Source organism: Biomphalaria glabrata, chromosome 18 (assembly GCF_947242115.1).
Source record: "Biomphalaria glabrata chromosome 18, xgBioGlab47.1, whole genome shotgun sequence".
Classification (NCBI taxonomy): domain Eukaryota; kingdom Metazoa; phylum Mollusca; class Gastropoda; family Planorbidae; genus Biomphalaria; species Biomphalaria glabrata.
In genome coordinates, this window is record NC_074728.1 from 6,545,114 (window position 1) to 6,555,770 (window position 10,657).

Consider the following 10,657-nt stretch of genomic DNA (forward strand, 5'->3'; position numbering starts at 1 on the left):
CCAGGTCAAAAGTTTTAAAAGTTGGAATTGAGTTTCGTAGACGATAGATCTACTCATTAAATAAGACATTTAATAGTAGATATAGTATTAGTAGTAAATTTCTAGCTCAAAATTCTGATTTCATTTCTATTCATAAACTTCAATTATTTATAATGTAAATATTGATGAAATTAAAAAAAAAATGGGTCTAGAGCTGCAAGAAATGTCAGAGAGGTGTGGACAAAATGGCGGCTTTGTGATGACAGAAAAATAACAAAATATTAAAAAATTAGGATCAAAATCGCCTTAAACATTTTTTTTTTCAAATGCGTTTTTAAAGAATATTGCAAGGTAAAAAATCTTTAAAAAGTATCTAGATCTATAGCTAATAATATTTGCTACAAGATTATAATTTCACTTGTTGATGACAAACAATATCTTCTAAAAAAAAACAACTTAAATGTCCTCTAAGGTCAGTGTTATTTTTTTTTTTTTTTTTAAGTTGGTGCGATGTCGACGATAGATCAATCTAAAAATTGGTACGAAAATAGCCAGACACATGTACTATTAGCTGAAAAAAATTAACATGGTACGACTTCTACTGTAATGAGTATCAGCAAAAATAAAAATGTATATAGTTTCAATGCAAAATCAAAATATTTAAATTATTTTTTTTCTAAAAAAAATTGTCAAAGACAAAAATGTTCTCCATCATCAATTGTAATCGAATTCATTCTTTTTAGCAATGTTATCTTTACATATACTGAGCATAATCGAATTCAACTAAAGACCTATGTAGCAGTAAGGAAAACTCTGTCTCAAGATTTTACGTCATTTTTTTGGACACCGGAACTTCCGGAATTTCACCTCCGTATTTAATATTATTATAGATTAAAAACATCTAGATTTAGATCTTTATAATAATTAATCAAATATAGCATTGATGTATTTAATTACTTATATTTTATTACCTATAATGCATGCGAAATAAAACATAGATTGTTTCATTTTCGGATATACTACACTAGATATTGTTTACTTTAGGTACTGAATGCATTGTTCACTTCCAAGATCACACTGTCGTGCATTGGAGATGTCAAGGTTGTTTCTAGGTGGGACAATTAAAAATAGAGATTAATCTAACTAAATTAAGAGAAGAAACAACAAAGTGGTTGAAACAAAAAGATATATAGCGATAATATATTTTTTGTGGAGAAATCCAATAAATGAGAAATGCATTTATATTTTGTAATTCATTAATTCTGAATTCTATAAATTAAATCTATTTTTTTTACAAGCTGATACCCGTCTTAAACTACGGTTAAAATCGCTTTATATAAAAAAAATTTGCACAATGCGTTTGTTGATTTAGTCTGAAATTGAAGCATCAAAACAACAAATGTAGAATTTGGAACGTACATATTTTATTCATACATCATACGACGCCATCTTGAGCAGAACTGCTTCTTCACAACAAAGGTCACAAAACTAACAACGGCAAAGGATAAAAAAGGAAATGAAAGAACGAGGGAAAAAGTGGATATAGAATATGTGTTAGGAAAATGAACAGGAATGACAGTAAAAAAGCGGGCCAATAAGTAAAGGACCTCACTCCAAACCTCAGAATACTCTTTGAAAAATACCTCCAACACCAAGAGAATTTTTTCCACGTCTTTATTGATTTTTTAAAAGTTTTCGATCGAGTATGGCACGGGACACTCTGGGCGACAATGGAAAAGTACAACATCAATAAAAACATAATCAAAGTTATCCAGAACCTCTACAAGGATGCCACCAGTGGGGAATACTTAAACAATAATACTGGGGACTGGTTCAAAACCACAGTTGGAGTAAGACAAGGCTGCCTACTCTCACCAACACTCTTCAATATCTTCCTTGAAAGGATAATTGAAGATGCCCTTGAGGGCTTTGAAGGTACTGTAAGCAATGAAGGAAGAATAATTACTAATTTGCGCTTCGCATATGAGATTGATGGCCTAGCAGGGACAGAAGAAGAACTAGCTGACCTGGTGATGCGCATCAACAAGACTTCCGCAGCATATGGTATTCAAATAAATGCCGAAAAAACAAACAAATTATGACCAATAGTCAACAGAGCTTTAAAAGGGAAAACAGTATTGGAGGTAAAAAGCTGACTAGTGTTAGCAGCTTCAAATACCTTGGAGCTATTGTCTCAGATGAAGGAACGAAAACGGAACTACTGGCCCTAATTGCAAAGTCCACGGCAGCCCTTTAAAAACTTAAAATAACATGAAAATTCAAAGGCTTAGTCCTCGGCACTAAAATCAGACTTATGCGCTCCCTGGTCATGGCCATATTTTTATATGCTTGTTAGTCTAGGACGCTGACTGAAGAGTTAGAGAGGAGGATTCTAGCAATGGAATTGAGATGCTGCAGAAGGATGCTAGGTATCACATTCAAAGATAGCATCACAAACCAAGAGATTAGAGACAGGGTTACTGCAACGATTGGACCCCATGATGACCTACTAAATATCTTAAAAAAACGCAACCTAAAAATCTATGGCCATATCACAAGATCTTCGGGGCTCGCTAAGACCTTCCTTCAGGGAACAGTTCTAGGAAAAAGAAGAGGCAGACAGAGAACGCGATGGGAGGACAACATAAAAGAATGGACGGGCATGCCACTGAATGAGGTTCTAACTAAAGCTAATCACAGAGAGGAATGGAGAAGAACAATCGACGAATCTTGCGTGGTGCCCCAACGGTCCAGCAGACTAAAGGAATAGGGAAAGGTAAGGCTAAAGTTATTGAGGCCCACAGTCGGAGATTAGGACTTTATGGAGTCCTACTCTGGCAAAGCCTTCAGATTTCTAAAAACCTCGGTTGAGATTGACTTTGCCAACAAGTCATTTTCGATCCAATTCGATAAGTAGTCAACTGTGTAGTTCTCCCTTGGATTTTCATAAAGTCTGTTCCAACTTTTTTCAAAGGTCCCTTTCCTTCGTAATGTGGCCATAACGTTTCTCTCTGATTGCTTGGCTTATTGTCTTGGCAGGCAGTGCATGAGTCGTACATCTGTCTGATTTCTGCAGCCATTTATATCTTATTTAATCAATTTGCGGCAAACGATATTTTATTATCAGCGGGAATATCAAGTATATCTATTTATAGCTTGAACCTTAGTTGTTGCAAAGCATAGATTTAATGGTAGTCTGTAGGCCTATTATTGATATCTATATTTAGATCTACTGTTAAAAAAATCTAAGAGCATTAGGAAAACTATAGAAGAAAAAACTCATCCACAAAAAAACATAAATAGACTTTCTGTTCGACTAAATTTTGCAACCTGGTCAGATAGACGTAGTGAGCCTACACATGTAGTTCAGTGTAGTGTGTAGGCCTATAGTTGATGGTGTTGAACATCACGCGTTTATTTTTTCTTGGGCATACGCAATAGTGTTGAGTGATCAGGCATAAAAGATAACACATTGGAATGGTCAGTCAAGCATTTAGATAAATTATATCTGTATACTAGTTACAGAGGTCAAGAATTTTTTAACATTCCAGCATATTTGTTTCTTTGTTTGCTAGATCTAATTGTGGTGCTTTAGATCAATTTATTTTCTTCGATTTTAAACTTTACTGTAAGGTTTTCCTTTATATATTAAGTCAATAGAATTAAACTATGAAATTAGCTTTCTTTCTAAAGATTTTAATACAAGGTTTTTTCTAAGTCAACCCACACAATTGTTGTTTGTTTCTTTTCTTGAAAGCCATCGTCTATTTCTTGTGTGATGAAGGCGATTTGATCTTCTGTTGATCTGCCTTTTTTAAAGCCAGCCTGGGCTTCAGTGAGTAGGTTATTTGACTCAAGGATCCATGTCAGCCTTCTATTTGTCACTTTTTCCATCAGTTTGCAAATACAGCTAGTGAGGCTGATGGGGCGGTAGCTATCCAGTTTGTTTCTTGGTTTGCCGTGCTTTAGTATAGGGATCATAATGGCTTTTCCCCAGATGTTTGGAATTCTGCCAGATTTCCAGTTAACATTAAATATTTGTAGCAGGTTTTTTTTTTTGGCTTGAGGACCCAAGTGAAGAAGCATGTCATTAGATATTTTGTCTGGGCCAGGGGCTTGTTTTGGTTTGAGGACTTTTAGGGATTCATCAAGTTCCTTCATTTTAAGATTAGTGGTCATTCCCAAGAAGCAAGCTGGATTGTTTTCTTTAATTCTATCTTGGATTTCTGAGTTTACATCTTTATTTCTACTTTCATTGATTGTATTTGTCCTACGCTTTGAAAAACTTAATAAATTTATTTGCTGCTTCTTGGCCTTTCAGGGGTTTGTTGTCCTTTTCTTTACAATAGGAGTTTTCTTCCTGGTTGAGACATTTGGCTATACGCCAGAGTTTGTGGCCGTCTCTATCTACGTTTAGCTGTTCTGGTTTTTCATGCCAACTTTTTCTCATGGCGGAAAGGTAATTTTTCCTGAAAACTGCGTTAGCTGCTTTTAGATTTATGTTATTTTCTCTACAAGGGTTATTTTCTACTGTGTTTCTGGCTTCAATAGTGCCATTGTGGAGTTGTTGAAGGTGATCAGACCAGTTGGGGATATAATCTTTTCTTGCTCCTCTAGGAATTGATTCCTTAGCTGCTAGGAGGATTGCTTTGGAGAAAGCTGAGTATGACTTATTAACCACATTTGATTTGCAGTTTATTGAAGTTGTGTATAGGTCTGTGAGCTTTGAGAATAGGTGTCAGTTGGCTTTTTTGTAGTTCCATCTGGGGATGGTGGAGTTTTCTGATATTTTGAAGGAGGTATCCGTACTTATCAATATGGGTCTGTGGTCACTGGTGGCTAGCTGGTCTGCAACTTCTCTGGTGCACTTTTTGGATAAGTTGTCAGTTGCAAAGGATAGATCTGGAGTGGTTGATGTAAGCCAGGCTCTATAGAAAATTGTTGGTTTATTCTCAGGTTTGTTAAGCAAGATAAGTCTGTTCTCTGCTTGCCATTCTTCAATTTTTTTTTTCCTGGCATTTAGGTCTGGGTATCTCCAGCTCTGAGAGTGATTATTCATATCTCCTAATATAAGACAGTCTTCTTGGTCAGGTATTTGTATGTGGTCAATCTCTATTTCCTTGTCTTGTGGGAAGTAGCAGTTAAATAGATTAATATTTCCATCTAGGAGAATTAGCTTAGTTCCCATTATTTCTGATTCTGATGAGTTGGGCAACACATCAGTTTTATTTGCAATATATTAGGGGCATATAAATTCATATTAGAATATTTTTCAAGTACAACATTATTCAAAAGGTCCTTTTTTAATAGTATAAATAATGAGCTTTAGTTCGGGAGAATGCGTTTCTGCAATAAAGAATGCAAGAAAACGCTTTTGGCGTCGGGGCTTCGCTCCGAACTCCATTGATGAATAATGAGCTGTATATCTCATGAGAATACGTTTCTGCAGTGAAAAAAAAGCAGGAAAACGCTTTTGTCATCGGGGCTTCGCCCCGAACCCCACAATAGAACGTTATAGCGCTGCCCTAGTTTTGTTTTTTACCGAAGGTTGAGAAATGCTGCTTTTTTATTCTCATATGTATATATATATATATATATATATATATATATATATATATATATATATATATATATATATATATATATATATATATATATATATATATATATATATATATATATTGTTACGAATCTCACTATCCAGGCTCTCTGCAAACACCACCAACCTAAAGAACTTGACAACTCAGGGCTCCAAAGTAACGTAATAGTTTAATGTCGATAAATGACAGCCAATACTGTACAATTGGCAACACGTACACTGTACAAATATCTCTCCGATAACACCGTTTCGCCGTATCAACTCTTGCACTGGCCTCAACGTCTCGTTCCGGGCTTGCACTGGGTCCATCAGTTTAGGACTGACTTCACACACTAGGCTCGTTGTGTCGGACTCGATCACAGACCAAGATCAAGACGCCAGCTGTCTCAACTGAACTTGACAGTACTCCGCACTGAACCGTCGTAATGCTCCGTACAGAACCACACCGCTGAACTGTGCTGTAGTCGACCGAACTGTAGTGAGCCGGGCTCTGAACCCCTGCCGTGAACCGTCTTGACTGCGACACCTCCGCTCTTATATAGGGTCCCTACTGGCCTTCTCGAACCGGACAGAACGCCGCTCGACGTTTCTAGGTGGTCAGATGACTACAACTCTCCTTAGCTCTGTTCAAGACGTCGATCCTTCCCGGACCGCCGTCGATCCTTCCCGAACCGCCGTGTTGACATTCGTCTCGGCTGACCGTCGTAACTCGTCACGGTTGACCGCTCGTCTAGCGCTAGCCTGGGGCGATTTGCGTCGGCTGACTACACTCACACCACTACCCACATCTGTGCCACCACCAGGTTTATAACAATATATATATATATATATATATATATATATATATATATGTGTGTGTGTGTGTGTGTGTATGTGTGTGTGTGTGTTTGTGTGTGTGTGCTGTACGCATGTTTATGCATAGGGTTAGGGTTTACAGGGCGTTAGGGTTAGGGTTTGGAAAAAAATCGCCCCCCCACTCCAAAGTTCTGGATCCGCTAGTGGTCGAAACGCAAACCTGTGGGTCATCATTGCTAGTGTGTCAAGTCGTCGTACTAGAGTCATGGATGCAAATCTACTACGTCGCATAGGACGCACATGTGTTACTTAATACACCACTAGTCTGAGAGGTTTTCCGAAATATTCGTCGACTTGGCATTGGGCGTAAACTGTCGACAGTGCGTTTGTCTAGAGCTGTTCGTCTTTTTCGCCTCAGGAATTGATGCCCAAAATACGGCCCGCGGGCACATCCGGCCCGCGACATGATTCCATCCGGCCCGCCGACACGTCGACACAAAGTGTAGAAAATCCTTTCGTCACAAGAACAAAGTTGGAAAAAAAAAATTTTCTTACGTTAGGTAAATGAATTCGTACTGATAATAAACAAACACATTTGTTTTATAAAGAAAAAGTGGCTCTTTTTAAAGAACATAGCATTAAACAGCTTTATGAAACCAAACACATAAAAAAATAAGGCGGCATTATTTGTTTGAGACGCAACTATTAGATTACACTTATAGTGGAGGACTACTAAGAATATATACCATAAACAAACAATAAAGTGAGTCGGCTGTAAGGCTAGCCACAAGGCTGTACATATTGAAAGTAGAGTTATAAAACCATTTTCAAAAGGTAGATGCATCAAAAAGTGCTTGCTAGAAATGATGCGAGAAATCCGTCCTGAAAAGAAGAATGCTGTTGAAGCCGTCAGACTTTCTCATGACAATTAAAAGGCGAGAGAAAGAAATGGGTAAAAATCTACATTCAAAACTAACAGACAAACCAGAATTTGACATGTTTTTAATTGCCTCCGACAAGTCTACCGACATATCTGTTGCCGCTTAAAATCTTGGCAATCGTTCTCTGTACAAACAGCAGTTTTGAAAGTAGGGTTAGGGTTAGGGTTAGGATTGACAGAAAGTCTTCGAGTCAAATGGAACCGAGCCTGTTCATTGAAGTATTCACCAACAAAATCTATGTGGCAAGAAGTTCAGTCTGGACCATGTGATGATGATCGTGTTCAGATTGAACAATGTTCGCGGTTTTAAAAACCCATCCGCTGTCAATGTATCAAGTGGCAAGACAGAGATGCAACTGCTGCAGATTGACTTACAAAGCTAGACATCCCTGCTTGACAAATTTTAAGTGATGCAGACAATTAATTTGTAATGTGTGTTTCTTGCACGAACTTTTCTAAATCTTCGAAAACAAGCGTCAACGGTGATCACAATAATTAACAGCACCTAATTGTAAGGACAAACATTTTCAGTGATGAATCTTTTGAAACCCATGCTATGTAATTCAGTCTCAATGACAAATATCTAGAATTCTAGATTAAGTGATCATCTCTTTCTAAATGCTAAATAAATCGTCATAATTTAAACACCATTGGAAAGTTCTTTCAAAGTATTTAAATGATGTACTAACGAAAAATTGTTTTTTCAAAGATAATTTTTTTATTTAACCTCCTTATACTCTAGAAATAAATCTAAATCTAGATGTTCTTAATTCTAGTATAAATCCTATCTAGATATAGATGGTCATAACGAAGTTTCTCTATGCCGATGATTGCGCCCTGCTAGCTCACATTGAACATGACCTCCAGAACGCGGTAAACGAATTTGCATACGCTGCCGCCTCTTTCGGTCGATCTATAAACCTCGGGAAAACAGAAGTCATGTTCCAGAAGTCGCCCAATTAAATATACTCAGCCCCAGAGATCACCGTAAATGGACAGCCCCTTAATGTGGTAGACCACTTCACATATCTAGGTAGTATAGTGTCAAATGACGCCTCACTTTCAAGGGAAGTTGATAACCGTCTGGCCAGGGCCAGTAGCGCTTTTGGACGCCTTCAGGCGAGAGTTTGGCGGAACAGATTGCTCCGCCTGACTACAAAAATCAATGTCTACCAGGCGGTAGTTCTCTAAACCCTTCTGTATGGCTCTGAGACATGGACACTATACAGGAAACATCTAAGACTTCTTGAGCACTTCCACCAAAGATGCTAACGCTCCATCATGGACAGCACTACAAACAGCAATGCCTTTGCTATTGCCGGTGTGGACAGTATAGAGGGACTTCTTTCCGTCCGAAAGTTACGCTGGGTATGTCACGTATCCCGTATGGGAGACGAACGTCTTCCAAATGGAGTCTTTTTTGGTGAGCTAAATAGTGGTCGACGTAACAGATGCGCCCCACGGAAACGCTTCAAAGACCAGCTTAGGCGTCCACCTTTCTTGGCTAACTTAGAAGAGAGCACCTGGTTGCATGCGGCCTCAGAACGAGACTGCTGGAGGTCACTCACAAAGGCCGCGGGATACACATTTGAAACCAAAAGAAAATCTGCTGCCGAGGACAAACGCAGACTGCGAAAAAAACAACTAAATCGACCACCAGCGGACAATGGTTATGCTTGCCCTAGCTGTGGCAAGATATGTAGGTCACAGCTGGGACTGCGCAGCCACGGGACATACTGTATTCCTCACTAATCTTCGGACTCGAAAACAAGCCTTATTATTATTATTATTATATGAAGGAGAAAAAAAACAATATTTCGTTAATACATCATTAAAATACTTTAAACGAACTTTCCATTGGTGTATAAATTATGACTATATATCTAACAGTTAGAAAGTTATGATTTTTTTTGTGGCCTTTTGAGCTAACATTGGTTGAAATGGAACAAGTAAGACGAGAGCGTCTCACTGGCTAAGCCGGAGGAGACACGCCTCCAGGTCAAAAGTTTTAAAAGTTGGAATTGAGTTTCGTAGACGATAGATCTACTCATTAAATAAGACATTTAATAGTAGATATAGTATTAGTAGTAAATTTCTAGCTCAAAATTCTGATTTCATTTCTATTCATAAACTTCAATTATTTATAATGTAAATATTGATGAAATTAAAAAAAAAATGGGTCTAGAGCTGCAAGAAATGTCAGAGAGGTGTGGACAAAATGGCGGCTTTGTGATGACAGAAAAATAACAAAATATTAAAAAATTAGGATCAAAATCGCCTTAAACATTTTTTTTTTCAAATGCGTTTTTAAAGAATATTGCAAGGTAAAAAATCTTTAAAAAGTATCTAGATCTATAGCTAATAATATTTGCTACAAGATTATAATTTCACTTGTTGATGACAAACAATATCTTCTAAAAAAAAACAACTTAAATGTCCTCTAAGGTCAGTGTTATTTTTTTTTTTTTTTTTAAGTTGGTGCGATGTCGACGATAGATCAATCTAAAAATTGGTACGAAAATAGCCAGACACATGTACTATTAGCTGAAAAAAATTAACATGGTACGACTTCTACTGTAATGAGTATCAGCAAAAATAAAAATGTATATAGTTTCAATGCAAAATCAAAATATTTAAATTATTTTTTTTCTAAAAAAAATTGTCAAAGACAAAAATGTTCTCCATCATCAATTGTAATCGAATTCATTCTTTTTAGCAATGTTATCTTTACATATACTGAGCATAATCGAATTCAACTAAAGACCTATGTAGCAGTAAGGAAAACTCTGTCTCAAGATTTTACGTCATTTTTTTGGACACCGGAACTTCCGGAATTTCACCTCCGTATTTAATATTATTATAGATTAAAAACATCTAGATTTAGATCTTTATAATAATTAATCAAATATAGCATTGATGTATTTAATTACTTATATTTTATTACCTATAATGCATGCGAAATAAAACATAGATTGTTTCATTTTCGGATATACTACACTAGATATTGTTTACTTTAGGTACTGAATGCATTGTTCACTTCCAAGATCACACTGTCGTGCATTGGAGATGTCAAGGTTGTTTCTAGGTGGGACAATTAAAAATAGAGATTAATCTAACTAAATTAAGAGAAGAAACAACAAAGTGGTTGAAACAAAAAGATATATAGCGATAATATATTTTTTGTGGAGAAATCCAATAAATGAGAAATGCATTTATATTTTGTAATTCATTAATTCTGAATTCTATAAATTAAATCTATTTTTTTTACAAGCTGATACCCGTCTTAAACTACGGTTAAAATCGCTTTATATAAAAAAAATTTGCACAATGCGTTTGTTGATTTA

The 10,657-nt window shown here is 36.6% G+C and overlaps 1 protein-coding gene across 1 annotated transcript in view; it reads right to left on the reverse strand.

The window, feature by feature from the left end:
* LOC129923977 (uncharacterized) overlaps window positions 1-10,406 on the reverse strand; it is a 49,866-nt gene extending 39,460 nt beyond the window's left edge. Inside the window, exons 1-2 of the mRNA XM_056017427.1 lie at window positions 10,258-10,406; window positions 951-1,087 (exon numbers count right to left, since the gene is read on the reverse strand). Of these exons, the coding sequence (XP_055873402.1) occupies window positions 951-987 (37 nt within the window). The 5' untranslated portion in view covers window positions 988-1,087; window positions 10,258-10,406. The remainder of the gene's footprint in view (window positions 1-950; window positions 1,088-10,257) is intronic.
* Between the last annotated feature and the right edge of the window lie 251 nt (window positions 10,407-10,657).